This window comes from Nycticebus coucang, chromosome 2 (genome assembly GCF_027406575.1).
Source record: "Nycticebus coucang isolate mNycCou1 chromosome 2, mNycCou1.pri, whole genome shotgun sequence".
Lineage (NCBI taxonomy): Eukaryota > Metazoa > Chordata > Mammalia > Primates > Lorisidae > Nycticebus > Nycticebus coucang.
The window spans coordinates 4042492-4069680 of record NC_069781.1 but is presented as its reverse complement, the minus strand read 5'-3'; the positions used below and the strand labels follow the sequence as shown (position 1 = coordinate 4069680).

General features: G+C 54.7%; 1 protein-coding gene across 1 annotated transcript; it reads right to left on the bottom strand.

Moving 5' to 3' along the window:
* Positions 1-110: 110 nt before the first annotated feature.
* OLFM1 (olfactomedin 1) lies at positions 111-26964 on the bottom strand. Its single transcript, XM_053558750.1, has 6 exons — positions 26493-26964; positions 24389-24538; positions 19643-19798; positions 17504-17723; positions 9963-10069; positions 111-1788 (listed from the first exon to the last, which is right to left on the bottom strand). Exons 1-6 carry the CDS (start codon positions 26640-26642, stop codon positions 1114-1116), a joined length of 1458 nt encoding a protein of 485 aa, XP_053414725.1. The 5' UTR covers positions 26643-26964; the 3' UTR covers positions 111-1113.
* Positions 26965-27189: the final 225 nt, after the last annotated feature.

The following is a 27189-nucleotide window of genomic DNA, read 5'->3' as shown; positions in this document are numbered from 1 at the left end:
CCCTTTCATCCTTCTCTGAAAGGGTCACTCAAGTTCTGGAATACATCTGCCAGGCTCTGGACGTCTCAATCACTTAAAAAACTCTCAGAAATGACAAGTGAAGCAAAAATATCTCCTAATATTTTTATTGTTCCTTAGATAACTGGATAGTACAAAGTTTTCCTTTTTTTTTTTTTTTCGTTACTTAAAAAAATGTACTTTCCACACACTGTTGCCCTCATGACATTCCTTTCCCCTTGGAAACTGAAGTTTCCCTAGATAAGCCCTTCTTATCTGCAGATACGTGATTTAGGTAAGCTAACAAGAAGAATAATTCCTTTGATTATTATCAACATGAACTTGACTATGTCTCTATAAGGGTGAACACTGATTTTTTTTTTTCTTTTTAGAAACAAAAACCATCCACTTATTAATCCAAACTACGGCATTGCATTTACAACATTCATTGCATAAACTGAACATACAAAGTTACCACCTCAAGGAAATAACGGACAGACTCTGCACAATATATCTATGGGGTACGCAAGTTCAAACAATGTGGGTACAGGAACTTCATTCTACGCACTCTGACCATTGCTTTAGTAAGTACTAGACACGGGTCCTTGAACTACTTGGGAGTCTCAGCACGGTTAATCTAGGAGACAACAACACAGTCAAAACAGCACTGCAATGGGATGCGAGTTACACTAGCCACCGCCCAGTGCGGCCCGGGGGCTCTCAAGGACACAGGACAATCACATCCCTCGGAGCTGACCACGACTTAAGGGAATGTCCATGCGATCCTAACAGTGGGTGTTCTCCGGTGAGAATGGGGCCAACAGTCATTGCCTTGCTTCTGAAGTGTGTTGTTTGACCAGAGAGGAATGGGGTGGGGGAGGACCACGGCGCCTGGGGCTGCAGTTCCAGCTGCAAATACAGGGGTTTCTTCTGAAGTCTGTTGTCTGCCGGCTGGCATGGGAGACAGTGGGAGGCAATATCACCCCTCAATGTCGGAACCGGCACTGCTGATGATTTTCAAAATCAGTATTATTAGTGGTATTATCTTTTTGGCAGCTGCTTCACAGGAGTTCCCTTGCAGGGGAGGACTTGGACTCCAGCCTCCGGCAGAAGGAGCTACAGCTCGTCAGAGCGGATGACGTGGAAGAGGGTCACGTTGTAGAGGATCTGGTGACCATTGTTCCAGGCATACAGGGCGCGGTCCTTGGGGTTATAGTCCAACATGGAGATGTGGGAGTATTTGTTCTGGAAGGGAATGTCGATATACTCGTAGGTGGAGGCATTGGTCTGGTAGGCATAGTGCACCTTGGTGCCCCCCGAGTAGCCGTTGGTGACGTAGAGGGTCCCACAGATGATGAAGGCCTCTCCGGCGCTGCGCTTGGGGTAGCTCGTGTTCCAGGTCTGTAGGATTTGCAGCGAGACAGGGTCCAGCTTGCTGATCACAATGTTGCCAGCATTCTGGTTTGTGGCGTAGACGGCCCACAGCCCATTCTCGTCCACCATGAGGTCGATGTCCGAGTGGCCACCCCAGGCGTAGTGGTACATGTTGTTGTAGCCGGCGTAGTCCAGGCTGCGTGTCTTCAGAATGGTCTCCGTCTTCAGGTCGAACCTGATGATGATGTGACTCTGGAACTTGTTGAAGTAGATGGACCCATTGTAGACCACCTGCCCCGTGCCCGACCACGGGTGAGGGAGGCGGTGGGAGGTGAAATTGTCTGTGTTCATGAAGTCGACCATGGACTTGTACTCACGGACAAAGCGGTTGTTGTGGTAGCCGTCCATGTACCACACCTGCGGGAGAGAAGACCTGGTCAGCATGTCCAAAGTGGGGGTATCTGCTCTCCAATGTGAAATTTACCTTTACTAAGAAAGGAGCTAGAAGAACCAAGAAGGAATAATTAGACTGAGGGGGTGGTGGTCCTCCTTCCAAACACAGTGCACTTTTCAAAGAAAATAGGACCATTTTGCTACCTTAAAGAAGGGATATGGCGGGACCGTTGCTTCCACCCACAGCCTTACTGCACAACTGGGCTCAGCCACTCAGTGCAGGTCATGTAAGTTACTGGCCTCGAAATCGAGCCCTTGGCATGGGGTGTCACCAGGCTATGGGGCAGGAGCCACATCTGTCTGTCCACTGCTATACCCCACAGCAGGCACTCACACACATTTGTGGAAAGCAGGAACCCTGTGGGTGTGTTGACTCAGCACTCACAGGAGGGGGCCCTGGACAAGGGCAGTCATTCACAGCACCTCTTATCTGGGGTGATGACTATCCCTCAAGGTTGCCAGAAAGGGCCACCTCCCGTATGCCAATAGGAGCTCCTCCTTCGTGCTGGGCGCTCACCGCAGCACGAATAGAGCCATCTTGACTGCCGGGAGGAACATCATTAGCTTGGCATTTGGGAGGCTGTGCGTGTAATCACTCACTGTCATGCCTAATCCAGGGGAAAGGGCCTCTCTAAAAAAACCCGGCCCTTGAGGAAGGCTCTGGTTGTTGAAATCAAGCAAGATAACAGCCCCGGCCATGGCCCAAGTTCAAGTTACAGAGGAAGAGATTTCTGATGATCACTTAAATGTTAGCTGCCTTGAGAAGTGTCTAGACGTTGTATAAAACACTCTAGTCATTTTCAACCAATATGGCAGCAAATTAGAAAGCCATGGAGTTAGACAGAAGGCAATCTGGCAGGCAGACGCCACTCCTCACACACCCGCCTGACACTGAGACAGCCGCTTTATCCATCCGGGGCTTGGATAGCTGCAGGAGAGATTAAGGACGCAGGAGCTTTCCGACTCAGCATTATACATGTGCTAAGAATTACAGAAAAATCATAACCTCATTCCTGAGACATCCATTCGGGTACTTAGAGGCAGATGTGCTTTATGTTCTTAACGAGATTTACTTTTTAGCTGGGTCTCTTCTGAGGGTGTTATTATTCTTAGCCTCCCATGAACCAGCCCCCTAGGATATGGGTCATGGGTTAGAACTGGGAACAGTACTGGGGTACGGAGGCCATGTGCTGAAACCTCCTGGATTGCATTTCTGGAAGCCGCCCTCCTGGCCCCCGCTTTTTGCTGTCTTCTCCGACAGGGAGCCCCTAGCTTCTTTGGAGACCCAATTCAAATGACATTCCTCCCGGAACCCTCTCCTGTCCCCCAATGGAAACACCCCTCCCATCTCGGTATGGAGAACACTTTTGAATATTTTCACACAGCAGCCTCCCCAAGAATGTGCTCCTGAGCGTGAGACCTGAGTGTGATTCACCCTGTACCCCCAGAGTCCAGCGCCTCTTTCCTGGGGGCAGAACTGGGCAGCAATGGCATCAATAAGGATTTTTAAGTCACCTTTTCTTCTAGGACACTGGCAAATTGAACCCGGAATACAGCACTTTCTAAAAATGTAACTTAGGATGGGAGGGAAAATCGGTACAAGGAGCTCAGTGTAGAACAACTAGTTCTTGGGCCCAGGGGTGGGGCTCAGGGAAGGCTGCTCTGGACATTTGCCAATTCCCATGGTGTAAATGCTCCCACTGTGGCTGAGCTTAGTTCCCAAGGGAAAGCCATTCTCTGCAGAGGAGAAGCACAGGGTCAGAACTCCAAGGGGTGCTGAATAAAGAACCCTGTGTTTCCCAGAGGGCAGCCCCTCCCCTGAGTTCATTCCCTCTGACCTTCTCATCTGAAATGTCTTCTTTCCCTGTACCCAAGGCCCAGGGCTCAGATCGAGTCCGCCAATGCCTGCTCTTTCCGTCTCTGGGGAGGTGGCCCTGAAGACAGTGTGGACTTTCATAGAGAACTGGCTGGCCCTCAGGCTTCCTGGAAGGACCAACAAGTTCTTTCCAATAAGACCCAAGGGCACCCAGTGAAAGGCCAAGAGCAGAACAAAGTTGCCTGATGCCTGGGCACTCACATGCCTTCATCCGTGACATCTGCTGGGCCAGACGCTGGCTGCCTCTTTGACCTTTAATTCTCACATTAGCCCGTGCACCAGGGAGCTGTTGTTGCCCCACTTTTAGACTAGAAAACTCAGGCCAGGGAAGTTTGGTGGCTCCTTAGTCAACAGAGCCAGGGGGTGACCCTGGGCTTGAAGGCTTTTCTGGCTGGGCCTCCCAACCGGAGGTAGTCTACTCACAGGGCACTGTTCATGCCTGGACAGTGTAGGTTGTCATGACTGGGGACGGCCAGGGTGTGCTGCTGGCATCCAGGGGCAGAGGCCAGTGCTGCCACTGTGTACCCTACAATAAGCAGGACAGCCCCCCAACAACAAAAACTGATCCAGTCTCAAATGTCTGTGGGGTGAGGCTGGGAAGCCCTGGCCCCCATGCTCCACCGTTCACTCTACTCTAGACTCGCCAGGTAAATGGCCAGTTTTCCTCAGCACACCTGTCCTTTCTCCTCCCTACTTCCTAGGGCAGCAAAGCCAGGCCTGCGTCTCAGCGACCTGAAACCCCATCCAGGCACGCGGGGTGCAGCCTGATTAAGGGGAGCTCCACCCACGTTCCTTCTTTTCCTACCCCCAACCCTATCCCTTGGATGCAACTGTGGATGTGGGGTTTGAAGGCTCGGCCCGGAGGCCCCAGATGCGAGTGGCGGGTCTGCAAAAGGGGAAGACAGAGCACCTGCCTGAAGGTGCTGGTGGCTCCCACCAGGGAGGACACCTCTTTCCTGGGCCTGGGCTGCATGCAGGGGAAGACCACCGTCCGCCTTTGGTGGCCCTGGCAGTCTTGAGTGAAAAATGTCTGTATGTTCCCCCCCGTGGAAGCAGACTCACGGGCACAGGGAGCATCCACTATTCCTGCTCAGCTTCAGCTTTCCCTCCCTAGAACAGGGGTGGGACCCAGGGGCCGTGGACGGCACCCCTGGGGGGGCTTCACCTGCCTCCTGTGTTAGCGGTTCAGCAGCCACACCTGCTGCTTTCAAAGGAGCTGTTCCCAGGTGAACGTGACTGATCCCCATGCAATGCCCAGTTCTGGCCACCTCACTCAGTTCTGTCCTTAACTTCCTAACTGGCCCCCACGGCTCCGCCGTGGCTGGTGTGACCCTCCTGAAGCCCCCACTCCAGCCTGTTACTTCTCTGCACAGACTCCTCAGTCTATACTCTGTTGCCTGCACAGCCACCTCCTGCCCTGCCTGTGGTCCTGGACACACTTATCACATGCCTCTGTGCCCTGCACCAGCTGTCCCCCTGCCCTGAGCCCACCTCCTTGCCCCCAGCTCTCACTCTCACCCCCTGGGAGGCATTTCCTGAGCACCTGGACCCCAGGCAGGTAGGCGCCAACCCTGTAGGGGAATGAAGAGTGACCCCCCAAATGGAAGTCCGCATCCTAGAACTTACAAATGGGACCTTATTTGAAGGGTCTTTGCAGATGTGATTAAGTTAGGATCTCAAGATAAGATTGTCCTAGATTAGGGTGTGCCCTAAAGCCAGTGACAAGTGACCTTAAGCGGGACTGTAGGGGTGACAAGGCCTCGTGAAGATGGAGGTAGAAACCAGAATGATGTGGACACAGCCAGGGGCACCTGGAGCCTCCAGAAGAGGCAGGAAGTGCCTTCCCCAGAGCTTTCAGAGACGGCATGGCCTCCAGAACCAGGAGGGAACAAATTCTTGTTGTTTTAAGCCCCCCATTGTGTGGCGATCTGTTACTGCCACCCCAGAACATGAATACAGCCCTCAGACTCCAGGCCCATGTGTCCCCCAACCCCCACTGGACTCTGAGCATGGTGGTGCAGGCCGCCTCGCCACTGCGAGCATCAGAAGATCGGCTGAATCAAGGACAATTGGAGCTTTCTGGCCTCGGGGCCTACATGGAGACTGAGGGAGTCCCCGTGGCTAGGGTCACTCACATCAGCTTGGAGGTGAGAGACACCTCCACAGCCTGCCTCCTCTCAGGGGACGGACAGGGCTTTTCCAAGACAGAATGCCACACACGCTCCCCATACGGGAAGAAGGGCATCTCCCCACGGCTCCCTGTGTAGGGAGAACTGGGTCTCCCACATCTTGTCTGCACTGTAGCTGCTTATGGCCGAGTTTACTGAGAACACGGGATTGGCTGGGTTGTCCCAAATATGTCCCTCTGCTTCTCCATGAAGAGGGCCCTCTCTCTCAGTCCAGGGCAGACCTGGGTGATGGTGTCTGTCCTGGCCTTGAATCTGGCACCACCCTAGGGAACTTGTGTGATGCAGCCTGCAGGAGGCCCGAGGCTGGTGCTATTTAAAGGGCCTTGGCATAGTCACTCGGGCCAGGCTGTGCCCCTCCCTCCCTTTGGCCAGGCGAGCATCTGTCACACGTCCTCCTGACAGAATTGCTAACGTCAAGGAGCTGAGCTGCTGGCAGATACACCCCGAAGGGAGGCATTAGCTGAACGGTGGAGAGAGGGAGTGGGAGATGCTGGTGGCTTTGGCCCGAGGCCCCACAGTGACAGGAGGTGGAGAGAGAGCAGTGGCCCTAAACGTCTCTCTCCCAGAGAAAAGATTAGAAAGGATGTTCGTGTTTACCAGCTAGGCTGACCCCTGCCTGCACCCACAATGTCATTTGACTTTCAGGACCCTGTGGGCTCCTGATAAAATATCTGGTTGGCTTTGATACTGTTTAGACGATGGGAAAAGCTTAACTTAAGCCGTGAGCTTAACTTTCAAACACCAAGTTAAGCTCACGGATAGCTGTCAAATGACTACTTTAGTAATTATACCACCCTCTGAATATGAACTTCCCAGGGTTGGCGGGAGGGGAATGCTGGTCCCCTCTGATGGCTGAGATGAGCTGGCCTGACACTGTGGTGGTGGAAGCAGGCAGAGCAGGCTGGGCTATGAGCCTGGAGTCAGGGAACAGGGTCCCAGAATCCACATGGCCTCAGAGGTGGGACACAGACTGGCAGGGGGACATGGGTGTCAGGTCTAGAGCTTGCCCAGGCCCCAAAAACCTTTCCCTCCTCCAACCCTAATGGATGGACAGTCCAGGCCACCAAAACTGCAGGAAAAAAACGAGACCATGGGGGCCCAGGGCCATGAACCTCATATGAGCAGCTCCCTGCTGAAACACACAGTGGGGACTGGCTGGGCATATAGTTGGTGCTTAATAAGTGACTTGAGGAAGGACTGAGCATCCCCAGCTAACCTTGTTCAGCCCAAAGAAAGCAAGATGCTGAAAGCTGGCTCAGGGCAGGCCTCCCAGGGTCTTATGAGCACAAGGCCTCTGCAGGCGTCCTGACTAAGGCAGGCCCCCTGAGGCTGGCCCTGTGCCCTGAGGTCCCACTGCAATTCTCTTCTCTGCCTGTGGTCACACCCCCGTGTAATGCCCAACTTGGCACTCTGTGCTGAAGCTGACATTGATTTCCCTGTTTTTTTTTTTTTTTGAGTGAGTTATTGGTCTCCTGCATGTGTGTGATCAACATCGAATGGGAGATTGGAAAAGATCAAAACAAAACAAAACATTGCTGGTGCAGATCAATGGCAGGACTTGGGAACGTGTCATTTAGCATGCTGGGGGTCAGAGGTGGCTATGCTGAGCACCCGGCCAGAGTGGCCACAGCCCAGGTGCTCAGAGAGGGCACCCCAGGCCTCCTTTGCCAGCCCTAGCTCCATTGCGTCCCCTCCTAAGCCTTAGCCAGCTCCCCACAAAGGCCTCCTCCCCCCACTCCTGCATGCTCCGCCCGCCACCAGCACCTCCTTTCCTGGAGGGCGATCTAGTCATCAAGCGGAAAATAGCTGTCTAATTATCAAAAGCATCCATCAGCTGCACAACAGCTTCGCGAGCCTACACCCTTGCTGCACTGTGCAGAGCAAACAGCCAGGGTGAGGAGCCCCAGACCCTTGGTATCTGAAGATGGTGTGACCAGTGCGCTCATGACGCAGAGACGGAGGGCAAAGTGGAGGCCAAGATACAGACCTGAGGCGTCAGGGACAGACAGATGCTCCCGACGTGGGAGAGAGGTGATTGGTTCCTGCCCACAGACCCCAGCTCAGCCTGCTGGGTCTGTGGGGTGGGGCAGGCAAGGAATCAGGGACTGGAAGAGACTCAGCTTGGCTCAGCCTCTCCTGAGACCTTGCACACAGCACACAACCCTGGGGATGAGAACACGTCTCTCCTCATCACCTGAGCAGAGGAGATGATGATTTCAATGGTGGGGGTCGCTGGGGGACAGACCAGGAAGGGCAGACAGTGCGGCTGCTGTGGCCCTGAAGCCTTCTCTGACGAGAATGCAGTTAATACGCACACACAGTGCCCAGAACAGCTCCTGGCACACCTGACCTGCTCTCCACGTTCTGCTGTCGCCATCCTGGGATGGCTGTCTGTTTCTCTCCTCTTTCTCTCTCTCTTCCCTCCCCGGGACATAGGCCTTGCTTCCTAAGTGCCCTCCCTCCCTCCTTTCCTTCCCTCTCCTCCCCTCCTCCCCTCTCTTCCTCTTTGTTCTTTTCTGAGACACAGTCTCATTCCGTTGCCCCGGGAAGAACAAAGTGACATCATCACAGCTCACAGCAACAGCAAAATCTGGGGTTAAGTGATCCTCCTGCCTCAGTCTCCCTTGTAGACTACAGGCACCCACCGTCACACCTGGCTAACTTTTCCTAGTTTTGGTAGAGACAGGGTTTCACTCTTGCTCAGGCTGGTCTCAAACTCCTGACCTCAAATGATCCTCCCACCTCGACCTCTCAGAGTGCTGGGATTACAGGCATGAGCCGCCACACTGGGCCTGTTTTTATTTCTATATCACCATCATCATCACCACCAGCATCTGTGGCAAGAGGAAGTACCTAATTGAACTCCAAACAGTGGTGGGCTTTTCCAAGTGAAATGTGTAACAAAAGAATAGCAGAGCAACAGCCTATTAAGTTATTAGAAAACTTCCAAATATCAGCTGATACAATTAAGAAAACAGGACAAAAACAACCTTTCTCCCCAGCAAATACCCGACCCCAACAGGATCTCAGGTCTGTGGTCTAGCCAGCCCCTCCAGATGGGAAGAGGGCCCGGGACACGGCTGGGCCGCCTGTGGGAGGAAGAGGGGAGCTCCCCCCACAGTCGCTGGTGGACCCAGACAGTGCAGCAGGCGCTAAGAAGCCCTCTGTCCTGGCTTCACTGGTCCATCCTCCCAGAAGGAGGGTGTGCTGGAAGCACAGGCCATGTCGTGTGGAAATGCTGGAGACGGTGAGGAGGCCCAAAGGGTCCCGGCAAAGCTTAGACTCTTAGCCCCCTTCTTAATCAGTCCTAGGGAAGGGTTAAGGTTTTTTAAAGGGTTTACTTTCTAAGTGTCCTGCAAAGCTCTGAAGGAAAAGTGGGCTGGGTGAGAAGCGTCCCAGACTGCTGGGCTGCCCACTCTGGCAGTCAAAGGTCACGTTTGGAAATAGCCAAAGGATAGTCAAGGCCAGAGAGCTTCTTCCTCCACCAGGAGCCTCAGAGGTTGTCCCTCTGCAGGAAGCCATGACGGTGCTGTCTGAGGTGCTGGGTGGGAGCTGGGGTGCGGTGGCAGAGCCGGGCCAGGTGCCAAACCCTCTCAGCCACCCTCACCCCCATTTCTCAGGCCCTGGATCAAGGCAAATGTGGTGCTTGTTTCTCTCTCCTTTTCTGAGGTTTTACTCAAGGGGCAAAAGCCTTGGAAAAAAGAACATGGCCTCTTTCCTAAATCAAAAAGGAACACGAGTTCTTATCAGCCATGAAAGGAATGGTAAATGAGATACAAATGAGACATCATTAAAGCAGGAAAGGCCTGATGTGTTCTCTCCCTAAAGCAGAGGCCAGGGCGGGAAAGTCTGGCAGGAGAGACAGGCTCAGGGCATCGGCCCGCCTGGAGGGCAGGGGTCTCCAAGGGGCCCGCAGGCTCCATCATCTGCCACTGTCATCCTCACATCTCTGAGTCAGCACAGGGCCCCTCCCAAAGTCTCCCCAGGAGCTACAAGCCCCTGGAGGGGTCTGCCCGGAAGGTGGGCATGGCTGGCACAGGCACCCCATCCAAACGAGTAAGGGGGACACTCACCCGGTTATCACCTTCTGGGGCCAGAGGGTCTGTCATCCAGGACCCGAACCTTGAGCCAGAGGTCTTCACAGTCACGGGGTCACTTATGCCAGTCAACTTCCCACAAGCTGGAAGAGAGTGCACACAGGTCACAAAGGAGAGAGAGGCCTCAGCCCGTGGCAGCTGCTCCACCCCCAGCTGTCCCCGGGGGCACGTGGGCACTTCTTCCTCTGGCCTTCTGGGTCTGGGAGGCTGTGAAGCAGCTGCTGGCACCCTTCACTGCACAGACATCATCCCTGGCCCCAGAGGCCAGAGCAGCCACCCCCTCCTCAAATAGAGCGACGGGCCGAGAAGGAGGGGAAGACCAAGGCAGGCCACCTCCGGGGCCATGGCCCTTTGAGAAGATGCTGCCTGAGGGGCCTGGGGACGGAGTGCCAGAGTGGCACCTCTAGGAGGGGGTCAGCCTCAGCAAGACTCAGTTTCCTCCTCTGGGAGATGGGCACAGCAATAACCCGACTCCTGACGCTGTTAGAAGACTGCCAGGGACCCTGGGCAAGCAGAGTTGGGCGCAGCATGAGGCTTTCCCAAGGCAGGATTCACCCGCAGAGTGGCAACAATACTCCAGTCAGCACATGGGACACTTCCCTGAAGCCCAGGCTCCCCGCACAGCTCCCCTGTGCAGCCTCTGTCCCTCGGAACTGACCCCGGAGAAGGGTCACAGTTGCCTTCCTGCTGAGGCGCCTGAGTGCTTTTCCCTGCAGAGGTGAGACAGTCTCTGCCACCTGGAAGAGGAGCCCCAGGATGGGGGCTGGGATTTGGGGCTCCCAGGCTTCAAAATGGCAGGGAAGCTGGTAAAGCATATGGTCAGGGTCACCCTGGCATCTATGCAGGGCTGCAGCTGGAGCCCCTGAGCCGGCGCCCACCACACCTGGAAGCCGGCCTGTCTATACAGCCATGTAACTCTTCTGGGACACGTGAGTCTCAGCCGACCTCCACAGGGCAAAATGCTCCAGATTCCCTGGAAACCTGAGGTGGCACGTGGGGGGCTTCCTTGAAGGACAGCCAATTGGGGGCCTCCCTGCCTGTTCAGACTGCGGTGCCCTGAGGCGGTGCCACACCATGTCAGCTTGTGTACACAGCAGTCTGCAAAGTTCAGAGAAAATCCAGGTGCTCAGGAAGATTGTCAGGGACTTAACCCAGGTACCACGATGAGCTAGGATTAGGCCTGGGAAGCTGGCACTGGGGAGGGCGTCCCCACACTCTTCCCCAACTGGAAGCCACAAACGCGCCCACTGGGAGCCTCATGCCAGGCTGGCACGATGGCACCTCCTGGCCCCAGCCCAGAGCCCACCAGTCTCCTTCCTCTGTGTCAGCAGGAGATTGTGCACCTGGGCAAAAGGAGGCTTTGAGTGGTTAAGACCCCACCACAAACAGGAAAAGACCAAGTTTGCACCCAAATTGCCATGAAGCCTGGCTGCCGGGCTCCAAGACTCCAGCTCCAGGGCTGCCGCCTCTGCTCAGGTTGGAAACAGGAATGCCACAAACACTTCCTCGTCCCAACCCCTTCCCCAGGTATTTTTCCTGACCCCACAGCCAGGAGGAGTCCTGTGCTTTTCTGCATAAATATCGTCCCCTCATGGCTCAAGGCCTCCCAGCAGCCGGGCTGGGTGACACAGGGCGCCAGGGTCCTTGCTGGACACAAGGCAAACTTGCCCAGCCCTGATACTCGTGCCCCATCAGTAGGAGAAGTGGTGGGGTGGGGGGATCTGGACAGAGAGGGGATGGCCCAGGTGAGCCGGCATCTATGTCGACCAGAGTAAGAGCAGGTGGTGGGTCTGGGAAGCCTTGTGGGAGATTCCTTTTCCAGGGGAGCCCTGACCAGTCCTCCACCCCATGTGCCTTTTGGGGTTGGGGTGGGGATTCACAAGAGCTTCATCTGGAAGACAGGGATCAGGGGCCCAGGGCTGGCTCCAGTCGCCCTGCCAGCTTTGTGTCCTTTGCTCCTACTGGCCAGGGAGCCCGGCTGCTCGGGAGACACAGCTCCCCCTGAACTGGGTGGGAACGGGAGAAGCCAGCATCCACCCAGGCAGCGTCTCGCACCGTGACTTCCTGTGGAAAGTCTCCCTGCCTCTGTGGCTTTATTAGTGGCCTGGAGCCATCACCCCAACGGGTGTCATGGTTTGGGGCCTCGGGGGAGAGCCTGCTGTTTCCACCACAGTCCAGCCATTTCACAGTCCTCAGTTGGCACGTGGGTCTTCCACGATGCTGTCTCACACCCAGAGAAGGCCCCTCTGGTGGGATGACTACATTGCAGTAGACCAGACACCTGCCCCACTTGTCACTCTCAGACGGCCCCCACATCTGTGCTCCAGCAACCCCGCCACCGGGAGCCCCACGCCCACCTCTGCCCTGCTGCCTTCACCTAAGGATGCCTCTTCCCTATAGAGGGCCCTCCTGCACCCTACCCGGCCTGTCCTGCTGACCACACCCCATCTCCCCAACTGTCAGCCTGGGGATTTGCACCAGATGAGTGAATGACTCATCTCTCGGAAAATCCTAAGTGTGAGGCTCTACTCTCTGTCCCAGAGGAGGGGATGACGGGATGTGGCTGCCTGTCCTGGGGAGGCCAGGGGTTCCTCTGCTTGCCTGTGCAGGGCCAGGGATGACAGTGACCCTCGGAGGGCCGCAGGGAGTGGCAGCTAACCAACAGGGTGCTTCCCCAACAGCGCTGCTTGAGGTCGGCAGTGGTCATCACTGTGGGTTCAACTGGTTGGTGTGCAGGACAGAGGGTGGTGCCCTGAGTGATGCCCCTGGAGCTGGACCTCCCCCGGGCAGCAGTCCTGGAGCCTGACCTCCGGGGCATCATGCTCCCTGACCGAGGCGCACCTCGGCCTCTGCCACCGCCCTCCTGAGGCAGGGAGCTATTTTTGGTTCCTCATCCAGACCGGTTCTGCCAAGACCTCGGGAGCTGACAGGATCTATAAAAACCCACGGCCAAGCTCCGCGGAATCTTGGCACATCCAGCTCAGGAGCGTGTCGTGTCCCTTCTAGTCACGAGCACTCAGGATGAGCAGGAGGGGACAGGAGCGGAGGCGGCAGGGCTGGCCAGGCTTCAGGTCCATCTCAGAGGAAGTGAGCAGGGAGGGACAGACACCCCACAGGGAGGGTCCGGTTGCCCTGAGGGCCTGGACAGGGCTCAGGAGGCAGGATTCCTTTTGCCTTTCAAGGCTGGGAGCTTGGACAAGCCGATGCCCAAGGACAGAGTAGTCTGCTGCTCACCACTCTCAGGAGGAGGCTGCATCTGAACCACAGCCTGGGCGACCCAGGGAACAGGCCTGGGGAGGCGCCCACCATGGAAATCTGGCTGAGAGACAGAGGGGTCCCTGGGCAATCTTAGAGACCAGGCCGGCAGACTAGGTCCCTGGCCTGCCACCCAGCCGCTAGGCTTACCTCCCTCGGGCCCAGCTTTCATCCTCTAAAACCTGAGAAGCATTGAGTTGGACGGAGGTTGCAGAACACAGAGCTGGTACAAATGATGTCTGGGATGCAGAGGAAATAAGCAGGGAAGCAAACAGCCTCCCCAGACCCTGGGCAGGGCGGGCGGCTGTGAAGGAAGGATTCCCACAGGTATCTGCCCCTTCCACCTCCTACACGGGCGGGGGCAGGGCAAGGCCCAGACCTCTCATCATACATAACTGAGAACTTCCTCAAAGGAACCCAGCAGGAAGACCTAGCCCCACCTGTACCCCCCCAGAAGTCAGCACTCATTTTAGACATGGGTCCCTTTCCTCCCCCTGCCGTCCCAGCGGGCTCTGCTTCAGACTGACCATCCCCCACCAGGGACGGGGCTCTTGTCTCTGAGTGCACCTGCCTGCATGCTGCTTTGCCCAGCGCTCTTGCCAGTGGCTCACTGCCTAGCTCCACACAGGGCACATGGCAGGACAGGGCCAGTCTCACCGCCTGGGGACCCTTCGTAACATCTCAAGAGCAAGGGAACAAGGAGACTTCAGACTTGTCTGCTTTGGGAGAGAGAGTGGAGGACACGGCGTCAGAAGAAGCACCATGCCCTGACATCGCCAAACTGGGACAGGAGCCTGTAATTGGACTTTTACTAACGTGGACACTGGGGTGGGCCCAGCTCCCAACGGCTGGCAGGGGCTTTGGGGGCTGGAGCCAGCAGGCTTGGTTAAGGTGTGTTCTCAGTGAAGCAAAAAGACCCCCGGTGACCCTGAAGCCAAGGCTGTCCCTGTGCTTATGAGGGTCTGGGGGCTTCTTTCTCAGCCTTTTAAAGTAAAGAAACTAAGGAAGTCTTTAGTCTCAGAGCACCAGCATGGTGTAACTAAGAGACGTCCTCAAATTCAGGCAGGCCCTCGTATACAGAGGGGACCACTGAGGCCTGGTGCGTCAGTGGCGTAAGAAGTGCTCTACACCGGCTCTGACGTTTCTGGATTCACTCAGCTTAGCAGCTGGAGCAGGTGACTCTACAGTGTCCTCACGGAGAGAGTCCCAGGCCCCAGGACAGGGGTGATGGGGACTAGGTGTCCGGGCAGCACTGCCTCCCCCCTGCCTGCCAACAAGGCTTGCTCCAGGGAAACTCTGAGCAACTGCTTCTCTCCCCGAGAATGCCTGATAGACGTTGGCTCCAGTTCTAGAAAGGAGAGTTTCAGGTTCAATTTCTGGCTGGGAAATTAGGAAAAAACTAATCCCACTGAGAGAGGGATCTTCAGAAATGCCCCTGGGAGGAGGGTGGGACCTGGGTCCTTGCCTGGATTGTCTGCTGGTTGCTGCGCATGTTCTGGAGTCAGGAACTGTTAGCAACAGCAACTTGGAAAAGACAGCAGCACAGAGGGGCATTAAGTGACTTTTGGAGAGCTGTAGGGACACCCTGTCCTCTATCACCCCAGGAAGAGAGCCAAGACCCTGTTCGCCAGACCAAGGAACAATCAGACCTCACACCAGCCAAATGTGGCAGGTACACTAAGGAGCCACACGGTCAAGGCGAGGGAGGAAACCTCCAGCCCCTGGGACACTACGTCTCATAGAAGTCCTTCCCCCATGAGGACAACCAGCAGTGGGTGACTCCACAGGACACAGCAACCTCCCTGCAAGGAACCAGGTTGCTAGGACAGTCCTGAGATGGGTGTCTCCTTGCAAGGCTAAAGTGAAGCTAAATTTAGCAGCTACAGGATATTGATTTGGCCCTTCAGTTATTGAGCTTGAACCAAAGGCTTAGCCAAGGGAGAAGAAAGAGCAGCAGTGTCCAGATCTACCTGTGTCTGTCCAGCATCTGTCAATCCATCAGCTGTCTAGCTGCCTCTCCACTGCTCAGTCACAATGGTCTACCTCCACCCTCCAGCTCTTGTCCACCTGCCTACCTACCACCCACCCCCTCTGTGCCAGGCACCGTGTTAAACCTGGAACATGAATGACTTCTGTGAATTATCATTCCATGAGTTATCCCGGGGCCCAGCGATCCTGCACCGTTTACAGATGAGGAAGCAGCTGAAACAAGAGAAGATCAATGCCTGGGGAGAGGTGCCCGGCTATCGAGTAGCACACTACTTCCCAGCTGCCTCCCCCAGCCAGGGGGTACGCAGTTTGCTGTGCATCAGAATCAGCCCAGAGCTGGCTACGTTCTGAGCCCTGGGCCCCAGCTGCAGACCCTCTGAGTCAGCGCTCTGCCTACGTGCCACAGCCCTACTGAGGAAAGAATTAAATGCAGGGGTGAGACCAGGCAGCTGCACTCCACATGGGTGGGGGAAAAACAGGGCCTCTGGGGGCCTGTTTATCCTCCACTCTCTTTACTCCCAAATCAATGGTGTTAGCAGCCCAAGGGTAACCGTGTGAAAATCTCGGGCTCTGAAGCCATAAGGTAAACTCACCCAGCTACTAAAAATAGGCCGCGCACAGATGGGAAGGCTGGCTCGCCTGGGAGGGGCAGGCCTCTCACCACGTGCAACTTTCTATCCCACGTTTCCATTTTGTTCCCTTGATTCCTTGATTGGAAAATGGTTTCTCTTTGGTATACCTATTCTGTACACCAGGGAGGAAGACACCGCTTGTGGGGAACAGAAAAACGACATGACCAACCACACCACTGGGGTCTTCAGAGGCTGAGGGCAACCGCTGAAGGTGGGGGAGTTTAGAGGGCTGATGGTGACTTCAGTAGAGACTGTACCCAACAGAAAGAACCCTATAGCTCTGTAACCACTAATACAGCCCCACAACCATTTCATCACCTACACCAACTCCCAGAAAGTCAAAATGGGAAGAGGTGGTAGAGACCATGAAGCCCAATGCCTGGTGGATTGTCTGAGGCAGCCAGCCTCGGCCACACCGGGGGGCTTGGGCACCATGGAGCACAGAGCTGGGAGGGTGCAGCCGACAGCCTCCCTCGGGACACAGCCAGCATGTACTGAAAGGAACAGTGCATTCCTCTGACTCCCAACATGCCTCACTGCCCTGATTTAGGAACTTAAGACTTTACGCCTTGACTGAGGATGGCCAGAATGGCTTCTACAAATCATCCAGAAATGAGAATCTGTCAAAGCAGAAGACTCTAGTTTCTTTCCTCTTGAATATCCTCTCCTTTACCTGCCTAACAACACTGGAGAGCTTTTAAAGCATTTGTTCTTTTCAGGTGTTACACTGACACATTGGGAGAGTGTGTGTGTGAGCGAGTAGACAGGGGGATAAAAAGAGAAGAAGGGAGAACATCAGACAAAGGCCGAGGAAAACATCTGGAGAAGGCAAAACTGCCCTAAGAATACAATATGAAAATCTGCTACCTTTGTGTTAAAAAAGTTGGCGAGGAGGGATGGTTAATATTTATTTAAGAAACCTAAAAATGGGATTTGAAATGTGTATTCAAAAGGGGATTCAAACCCTAACACATTAAGATTTGCTGCAATAATTAGCTGGAAGGCTGATAAAGTAAATGGGTGATCTCTCACGAGTAAGAATCCAGACAGGGCGCCCCACACTGGGGGTCTTTCTTAGCAAATGTTAAGTCTGGGTAAGGAGCTGATCTGCTCCCAGGCTCCTCCCCTTCTAGGCTGTTCGAGGGGCTTCCTCTCTTGCTGTAAAGGGCAAATCTACTGTGATGTGACTGTTATTTTTTTTATTCAAACTATGCAGGATTCAATATTCTAAGGAGCTTCATCAGCCCTTGTTCTCAACCTGGAGGAATCTGAGATGTACATTTGCAGCCCTATTAAACTTGTGTCTACACACACACACACGTATACAAACTCACGCACTTCTGTCCACCAGCTGGGACGCAACATCTATCATCCTGTTTCGTCCAGATGTGCAACTCGATGGGTCTGTGACCGGCCTCCACGCAGCACCTGGCGACGAGCCGTGCCCTAGGATGGTGTTGCCTACACGCCTCTGCCTCCTGCACCTCTCAAGGCAGCCCTGCCCTACCCGGGAGTCCTAATCCAGCCATCGCCTCCCTGAAGCCAGGCGGGCGCTGTCCACTTCAGCACCACTTCCTACACCTGTTTGTGTGCTGGAGGCGGCCAGTGCAGAGCCACGTCCCCGCAGGGTTCTGGGCCTACCTAGTTTTTGCATGCATGCACGGAGCCTTTCTTCAAGATTGGACACTCTGCTCTGAAGTTCATCGTAGTCATAGGCGCCAATTTCCTCTTGCAGCTCGTTAAGCACTGACGTCAGATTCTGGACCTCCTCCTTAAACTGCAATACCAATTTGGCATCGGCCTTGTACTCTTCCAACACAGGTATCAAAGGCCTAAGTTCATCCATTTTCGCTTTTATCGCCTGCAAGGTTAAAATAAGCTGGTTCAGTGCGATGCGTGCAAGAACTCTGACACCCTACCTTGGCCTGGCTTCTCCCTAGGTGAGGGAAAATGTAGGTACTCCTGCTTTATTCAGAGTTTTATTTATTCTGGTCCAAAGGAGTTAGAAGAGCATATTAAACAGTCCTCAGAACACCAGCATATTTGGGAAAGGTCTTTATTGTCAGTTTAGAATGCAACATCTTAAGGTTACATGCTTTGAGTCACATACACAAAGTTCTTTTTTTTTTTTCTTTCTTTTTCAAAAAATGCATTGACGAGGGTTCAAACTATTCATGAAATGGATCTACGGTCGCATGCAAAGGAGGGTCCTGGTTGTGTTCAAGGCTCCTCAGTGACATGGTGCTAAGTATGGGAAAATGATAGTAAAAATGCATGGTGCAAAAAGCTCTCTGGCTCTCTTTCGGGGTTACATGGGAGTGGACTGCCTCTTCAGTCACTGCAGCATTGAAAAAACTCTTTTAAGTTAGCCCTGCAAGCAAGAAAATGAAATACTGTTGAACAACTAGCTCACTAGCCTGCCTTAAACAGATAGCCATTAATAAACAAATACTTGCATGGTCACTTATCCCCAAAAAGTCACACTTTAATGCTAGAGTTAGTCAAAATGAACTGCTTTAACTGTTATTTAAGTTCCCTGAAAACAATTTCTGCTGGATATTTTTTAATGAAATTAAAGCATGATCAAAGGCAAGGGCTTGCTTCTCTTCCTCAAGAGCCACAGTGTCTCTGATTTTGGAAGTTGGAGACACCTGGGTGGACAATGCCTGCAAAGATGAGCCATCTCACCCCATCTTTGAGGAGCCCGTTGACCACACAGATGGGAATTCTGGCTCTTCAAGGAGGGGCACAAGCCCTTTTGGTCAGACAGGTCAAAAATCTCTCTCCGAGATAATTCTTGACTTGTCAGAGGCAGGGACAAGATGCCTGCCTGCCTCCGACAGAAGCACTCAGTTCATATCCCCTCCACGGGATCAGGTCCGCTATTATTTTATTTATACTATAGATTTGCAACTTCATTAGCTCGCCATTTCATCTATTTAATGTATCATTTTCAAAAGAGAATGAGTTCTTGCTTCATGCAGGGAGGCACATCAAAGAAAAACATTGGCATCCGAGGACAGGAGGACAGAGAGAGCACACCTCAGCAGTTTTCTGTCAAGTGGGGCTGTGTAACTTGACCCGCTCATTTACATCTGGGTTTCTCTTCTAATTACAATGCATGTATACCTTAATTAAGGTGACATATAATTTCTCAGTCTAATTGTTCTGAAACCAAGTCAACTGTAGATGTATATATACATATTTGTACATATGTATATATCATTTTAGGTAAAACAAACTCAGGTTTTAGTGTCCAGAGTTAGCTGGGGAAGTGGAACATGTACCACAAGGGACACAGGAGGCTGGCGTCTCTCTCTTTTCTCCCTGCAAGTCTACCACATGCCCTGTCATAGCTAGATTAGGTCAGATGTGAAAAATTGCCCTGAGAGATCCCTGCTCAGAAATGGCTCTAATCAATTAAGCTAATCCTTGGCTAATGTGATTTACCTGCAGCAGCTGTGGAACGACAAGGGCCAGTAATAATGTCCCTTCCCAGCTAATATTCAACTTGGCTAGAGAAGCGCAGGTCTGGGACCCTGGCTTCTGAGCCAGACTGGCGGGGGTGTGGGGAACTCGTACACACTGAGACTGCTGCCCAGGCCCACCCCGTTTATGATGTCTTGTGCCAAACCAGAGCCAGGGTGGCTGCCTCTCTACTTCCAGGCCCACCGTCCTTGCATGGCACAGAGCAATCTTTGCCCTGCTCCTCCCGGCCCCAAATGACCATTTCTACAGAGACAGGGAAGCAAGCCCTGGGCGGCAGAGGAACCTACATACCTTGAACTGCCTGGCCAGGTGTTGCTTATGGCTCTCCTCCACCTGCTTGAACTTGGACTCCAGTCCTTTCATCTGGTTCTCCATCTTCTCCACATACTGCAAGTCTCTCTGGGTCCGCCTGTCCAAGACCTCTATGGATTGAGACATGTTTTGCACCTGTCAAAAAGGCAACAGGTCAAGGAAAGAGCTGCGGTAGGTGTCAGATGATCTTATTTTCCTGCTCGCACCCGACAGGGACCTCTCTCACACAGCCACCACAATGCAGTGGCCCATCACCAGCACTGGGGACCGTTAGGACAGGTGACTCCCTACGCAGAGCAAACTGGTTCAGTAAACATTTCCTCTGCGGTCTTCCAGAACATGCTCTTACAATCAGGCATGCGGGCAAGGGGGCAAGAGCCCCAGGCTCCTCACTGGGTGCAGGTCCAGGCACAGGACTTCGGGTGATTGACCATCTCTTTATAAGAGGGAGGCACTGTTTCCAATCTCTTAAAATTGCAGGACAAAAATCAGCTAGGCAAGCATAAATACCAAAGGAGATGAGCAGCTTCCTTAGGCTGCCCCACCCCCAGGTATAAATCCTCCTTCCCCTAAATCTCATTGAGTGCCTTGCTGAGCAGTTTGATTGCTTAAGTGCTGGAGGAAGGAACCAGGGAACCGCTCTGCCTGACTCTGCATCAAGCTTTTTTCCCCCCATCTCGTGTGCCATCCATCACACACGGTGGTATCATAGAGAGATGACTGCTCTGCAAACATGTACGTTCCCAGCACAGAGTCAGGAATCAATCACCCAGCAAATGAAGAATCACTGTTTTACATCTTTACAGGCAGATCTGAATTGAGTGTAGCCTCAAGATGGAACTTTAATATTCAACAGGATTCCAGAGAGCTTAAAAGAAAAACAGTTTTAGTGCAGCCACCTGCCAGTGCATTTTATTTTCAGGAAACTGGCTCGTGCTTCTGCGCAAATGCACTCAGGGATCAGGGAGGTGGAGTGAGGCTGAGGACTGCCGCAGTGGTGTTTGGGTCATTTTCTCAGAATCTAATCCAATTACTAGGGAGGGAGATACCTCCATGACGGAAAACCTTCCTTTCTGATTTGTTGCTGCATTTGAAAATGCTCTCCCTTCCAGGAACAAAATCATTTGCGTATGAGGCTTAGCTTTGCTTGGTCTGGGATGAGAAGAGATAGAAGTGTGGCTTCCACCTCTTACCGGGCATCCTCCACCCCAACAAATAAATAAAATAAAATCAGACAGAGCAACCAAAAGGCTTCTCAGTAAGAAGACCAGGAGTGCTAACCTCAGCACTTAACGACGCGTGACACTTTGTCTTGCTATGTGAAAGAAATACACAAATTTATATTAAAATCTCAATTTGCAAAACACAAGGTGAGGCAATGTTGACGCACTCTGATCCCTCTTCACCTGTTCCGTTGCCTTTATCTCCCTCTTCCCCTTTGCCTGTCTTATTCTGTCACTTTGAGTCACTAGCACTTCTTTCAGAGAAAGTTGGAAAGTCTGTACTATGCATCCTTCAAGGCCCAGACTAAATCCCACCTCCTTCAGGGAGGTGTCCCCAATGAGCCGAGCCAGAGCAGCTGACACCATTTAGAAACTGCATCACCCTGTGGGCACAACAGCTGCATGGAGTGAGCCCCACACCTGTCCCCTCTACTCTGTTGGGCAGGCAACGTCTGGAGAAAGGGGCTGTGTGGTGTCTCTGCACGCAGCCGAACACATCTGGTGCACATGAGCGAAGCAAGGCTGACATGTGACCAGAAGCTGCTGAGCCCATGCTCTGGTCAGGAGATCACACGCAGTGCAACGGGCTTTTTGTTCCCCAGAGAGAGAACACTTTTAACAAGTTTTAAAGAATAGATCACAAATGTAAAAAATTTTAAAGATGCCAAGCTATTCAGCCTCCTTAAATTAAATACTTATCCCCTACAGTTCCCCTACCCCTGGCCAGGTGTAGGGCACAGGGACGTGCAGTCCTCTGCCTGATGGGGGCCCTGGGGTGGCAATCGCTTGCCTGGTCTGCCTGCACTCAGGAAGGCCCTAGTCTGCAGCCCCCTCCTCCAAGCACACATCATCCCTCACCTGCAGGGCGTGTCCTGAGAAGCCAATGGCATGCTCAAGGTCACAGAGCTACTGAATGACAGTCTACCCCATGTTTTCCCTGCTGTGGCAGCCAGGACAGGAGTCGGCCATGGCAGAAGGCACATCTAGGCTCAAGAGGACAACTGAATGCTAGCTACCCTCTCCCGAGCCTGAGAAGTTACCAGTCTCACTGATCTTGACGAAACCCTACAAGGTGGACACTACTTTGAGTCCCACGTTACACAGGCAAGACAGCCCTGTAACGTCCCACGTTACGTCACACAGCCAAGCAATGTGCTTCCTGTCACATGGCCAGGCCAGCCACATCAAGGCTGGGCCAACTCCAAAGCCTACAAGCTCCCACTCAGAGCCAAGCGCTGCTTTAGAGAGCAGAGGCCGTGCCCCGCCTGTCACCGTCCCTGCAGGTCCTGGCTGCAAGTCAGGACCATCGGTGGAGCTTCCAAGGCAGACTGGTGCCCAGGCCAACAAAAATCAAAGGCTCTGCGTGGGCCCAGTATCAGCACCTTTGCAGTCTTGCCAGGGGGGCTTTAAGGCGCAGCCAGACTGGGCGAACTCTGAGCTGCTGGGATGTGCTCATTGTTACCCGACCTCGGTGGCGGGGCAGGTGCTCTGTGACCTCCGGGCTTGCTCACTCCCTGCTTCTGCTGGTGAGGGCCAGGTCCAGTCTGTGCCTGCCCCACCCCCTCCCACAGGGGAGAGAAGAGAAGAGAAGGGGAAAAAAGGGACAGCCTGGCCCCTCTTTAAACAGCAGGGTGCACTGAGGAGCGGTGCCCTCTCTCACACAAACGGCTCAGGCCCTCCGAAAATAGAGTGCCTGCCACGGGATCAAATGGGGCTTTAAATTTTTAAGCAGTAGTGCTGTGGCACGCACAGGCAGAAAGGAAAGTTCTGAGGCCTGCATTCCCAGGGGCTCGCAGAGCTTTCTGGAATCCATTTCCCGACTGTCAGCCCTCCCACCGAGTGCCACCTCCCAAGGCTCAGTCCTACCCTTCCTCTGTCCCGTTCTTCCCCACCCTACGCCCGCCCCTGCGGTCCAAGGCCCCTCGAAACGCTGCCTCTCTCCTCTATGATTCTGAATAATTAAAGGCTCAATTAGGCTCTGGTCTAGTTTAGTGTTAATAAATGTTTGTGGAATCTGTTAAGTGCATTTTACTTTAATTCTCTTAAAATGATTTACTCAGGTGGCTAATGATGGCAGAAAGAAAACACACACTATTCCCTGAAGGTGAAGCTCTATGGACCAGGCTTCCTTCCCACCCCAGGAAACTTAAGGTCAGGGGCATAGGAAGAGGTGGTATCTTGGCACCTTCAGTGCCCCGCACAGCTCTGAAACCTCCAGCCCATCCTTGGCCTTCGTAGCTGGGAAATCTACTCAAGAAGGAAGACCTGCTTTGCCCAGAATTGGGTAAGGGTTTGTGGTTGAAGTGGGTTTGACCTGAGGCATGCTGACCCCAGCTGGGGTGATGACATCCTCCCACCTGCCCAGCATGGAGGGCAGCAACAGCACTGTCCTCACAGCATGGGGCCTGTCCCCGAGTTACAGAAGCCCCTCCACTCCACACAGACCTCCTCTCACACTCTTCAGCTAACACTCATTTTGGAAAGTCCCAGGCTAAATCTAGGATGAGATTGGCTATACTGGGGTTTGTGTGTGTGTGGTGTGACTCCATTCCTCTCTGGATGGGAAGGATTCCCACAGGTGCTAACTACAAACGCCTCCTTTCCTTGGAGAAGGAGAGGGGTGGAGAAGAAGGGCTCGCTCATTTCTCCTCCTTCCCTTAGTAACTCCCAGGGGACCCCTGGCACTTAGATTAACAGTAGAAAACAAGGTCCTTGGAGTAGAATGTGCCAGACAGCTAGTGAGCTGAACCAGTTAGGAGAAGGCACACCGAGTGGGGAGCAGAGGTGAAAAATCAAGTGGTCAGCTAAGCCACATGGGCGGGAGCACCAGCTCCCCGCTAACTAGCTATTTGTCTTGGGACAAGTCAGTCTACCTCTTGGGATACAAATTTCCCCTTCCTAAAATGGACTGAAAAATCCCACCAACTTCACGTGGTTCTTGTGAAGATTAAGTGAAATCATGGACCCAAACTGTGTATGCGGGCCGCACATTGCTGCCCCAGGTGGGTTATGAAGATGACGATGCGGACTGCTTCCCGCCAGGAAGGCTTCCCTGGTGGTGAATGCTTGTCCAGCCACTGGCCAGGTCCAGCCACATACAGTCAGATGGCCATGAATTCCTGGGTCCACAGTAGCTCTCCCAGGTTTCTGCTCAGCAACAGCTCTGAGCCACTGGAGTGTGGGTTAAGAGCACTGCCCAGATGGATGTGGGGTGGCAGAGGAGCCCTACACCCTGCCTCCTACGCGTGCATGACTCATCTGTGGAGCTTGCAGTGACCAGGAGGTGGGTCTATCCATCCTCTCCTTGGTCATCCTGGGGAGGAGTCTCACCCACTCATCCATCTCTCCATCCTCCACTATTTCATTCATTCACAAATATTTCAAGTGGGGACACTCCAAGGAAGAGCTGGAATGGACCCCACAGGCTGGCTGAGCCATGATGCTGGCGCGCGTGCACACACACACACACACACACACACACACACGCTCCACGCAGACTCACCTTCTCCAGTAGCTGCCTGAGCTGTTTCGTGCGGGCATCCCGTGAACACATGGTCTGCTGGGGGGCGACCACTGTGCAGATGCACCTGCCCTCACTGTCCTGGGCGGAGCTGTACACCTGCCAGCTCTCCTCAGGGTTGGTGGGCAGCACCTGGAGAGAGGCAGGTGTGGGGGCAGAGGGAGGGAGAGACAGTGAGACCGTAGGAAGCACATTGGAGATCACAACCAGGGAGCTTGTTCACAGCCAACCCCAGGGGAAAGGCACAAGGAAACAGTCCAAAGACATGTTCCGACCCACAAGGAAGAAACACAGCTCTCTGTTTAGGGTGCCCAGGGCTGGAAGGAAATCAGAGGTATGACTCTTTAAATTTCTTTAAATTCAAGTGCGACCCAAGGGGGTGCTTGGAGTTTTGGCATCTGACCAAATTGGTATGTTGGGCAGACAGGAGGGGCAGCCAGCAAAGGCAGGAGTGCCAGCTGAGTAAGATATCCTTGCCATGAGGCCGGCGGGCAGCTGCTGTGGCCCAGCCTCGGCTGCTGTTCCCATACTTAGAGATGAAGCACCTGCCATAATAGCCCCACATCCAGCAGCCTATTTATTAGCCTGGAGCTTCAGTGACAACGAGCCACACCACCTTCCTAATGCCAGCCTGGCAAAGACGGGGCTTCCAACTCCACGAGGGCTCCCACCCACCCAATGGTTGCTGACATTTTTTTTTGTGCAGGGGTCATCCTCAACTGAGGTTTACCCAAAACCAAGAAACCAGAGCTGTGTATGGCTGGTCTCACCTTGCAGCCCGGCTCAGGTAGCCCTGACCGTCAGGTACACAGGGTGGACACCAAGCCCTAATACTCTCTGAGCATACGCCCCACACCCTCCCGCTGCCCCCGCAGCCTGCCCGCTGTCTCCAAGCACATTCCTCTCCAGTGGTATCAGGTCACCTCCCTGCTATTTTTAGCATGGTGACAGGGAGGAGAAGTTGGGAAGAGAGAATCTATAGTAGTGATATATTTAATTTCATTCATTGCCAGTCCCAGAAGCTCAGGACCCAGAGGGAGGGAACCAAAACATTATGGAGGAAATGCTGTGCAATTCTTGAAACCAGCAGGTGAGGTGGCCCTTAGCAGGGGGATCACAGCACAGAGTCCCTCTTAGAGCACCCAGCCTTTAACAGCAGACAGAGAGCGACAGGGATCCCGGACCTTCAATTCCCCTTTCAGTTCAGCAGGGACTGGCTGGGCGTGCTCCCCTGGGGGCAGCCCCTTCCCAGCGTGGGGCCCTTCTAGGCAGGCCCTGGGATGGTGGTTTCAGCTCAGCCTCTGCTTCAGCCACCTAAGTCAGCTCTGCCCAGGAGCAGTCCCGGCCACCGCTCCCCTTCCCCCTGGGCGTGAGAAAGGGGAAGAAGCGATTTCAATTTCTAGGCCCAAAGAAAGGGGTGCGCAGAAGCCAAAGGCAATGGGGCCAGCACCGCAGGGCAAGGCTCCGGGGGCGGCCCCAGCCCTCCTGCACCCTCCTCCAAGGGGACGCGGACAAACCCATCCTGTGGGGATAGAGAGGAAGGACGCCATGGGGCTATAGGAACGCAGGGGAGGGCATAGCTCCGAACCCCACCCGCCCCAGTCCCGGCGACTCCGGGTCTGTTTTTACAAAGTAGGGCGGCCGGTAGTCCTAGCTCCATCAGCCCAGATCGGGGTCTAGCGTCGGCTCCACCCCGCACTTGCTAAGTGACCTTGGACAAGTCCCCAAGTCCCCATCCTCAGTTTCCCAACCTTTTCAAGGAGAGACCGATCAGGGAATGAGGGTTCCAAGCCCCCGACCCCCCGGGCAGGCTCCCCTGGCCCCGCAACAGCGAAGGGACTGGCCGAAGGAAGCATCGCCCCAGGGCCGCGGTGGCGGGAATGGAACGGTCTGGGCTGGAGTCGTGGGAGCCATGGTCACCTCCAACAGCCCGAGGAACCGGTTCTCGCCCCCTGCCCCTGCCCTTGCGCCCGGCTTCCCGCCGCCGCCCAGGGCGCCTGGGTCCCGCGCAGCGCCCGCCCGGCCCCGGCTCGCACGCAGGAGGGGAGGCGGCGGCCGCGCGCAGGCGGACGGCGAGCGCACTTACGCCAGTGCTGCGGTCGAGCGTCCCGCCGCTGGCCGCCGAGAGCTTGGTGGTGTTGAGGCCCACCAGCGAGGGCAGCGTCTGGGACATCCAGTTGGTGATCATGGCCATGGTGCTCAGCACAACCCCGATCTTGAGCAGAGGCACCGACATCGCGCCTCGAGTCGCCTCCAGCGCCCGCGCCGAGCTGGCACCGGCTCCCGCGCCCGGGCAGCCTTCAGGTGGCGGGCACCGCGGCGGGCAGGGGCGCCCGGCTGTGTCCCCGCGCCCCCTCCGCCCGCCGCCGCCCGCCCGCCGCCGCCGCCGCCGCCCCGCGCGCCCCAGCCATCGCCACGCCGCCCCCGGGCGCCAGGGAGGGTGGCCAGCGGCCGCTGCCCGCCGCGCCCTGCTGCCCCGCGCCGCCGCCCAGCTGCCCGCCGCGCCCGGCCGCGTCTCCGCGCTCCGCCGCCGCTGCCGGGAAGGGCCGCCCGGCTCTGAGCGCTGCGCGGGCTGCGCGCGGGGGCCGGGGCCGGGGGGCGGGGACACGGCCGGGCGGCGGCCGACGCAATCAGCCCAGGAAATGGGTGGATTTTTCCTCGGCTCCGGCTCCCCGCCGCCCCCTGGCTGCTGACAGCGAGGTTTGCAAACCCCAGTCCGCCACAGGAGTTGGGATGGAGTGACCCGAGGAGACAAACCCTCCTCCCCGTACCATAAAAACCCG

Excerpts from the sequence above, each read along its gene's own strand:
- OLFM1 (XM_053558750.1), bottom strand. The coding sequence starts at position 26,642 with ATGTCGGTGCCTCTGCTCAAGATCGGGGTTGTGCTGAGCACCATGGCC. Across the intron at positions 17,724-19,642 it reads ACCTGGCCAGGCAGTTCAAG|GCGATAAAAGCGAAAATGGA; the intron begins GTATGTAGGTTC and ends TTAACCTTGCAG. Across the intron at positions 1,789-9,962 it reads CCCCAGAAGGTGATAACCGG|GTGTGGTACATGGACGGCTA; the intron begins GTGAGTGTCCCC and ends TCTCTCCCGCAG.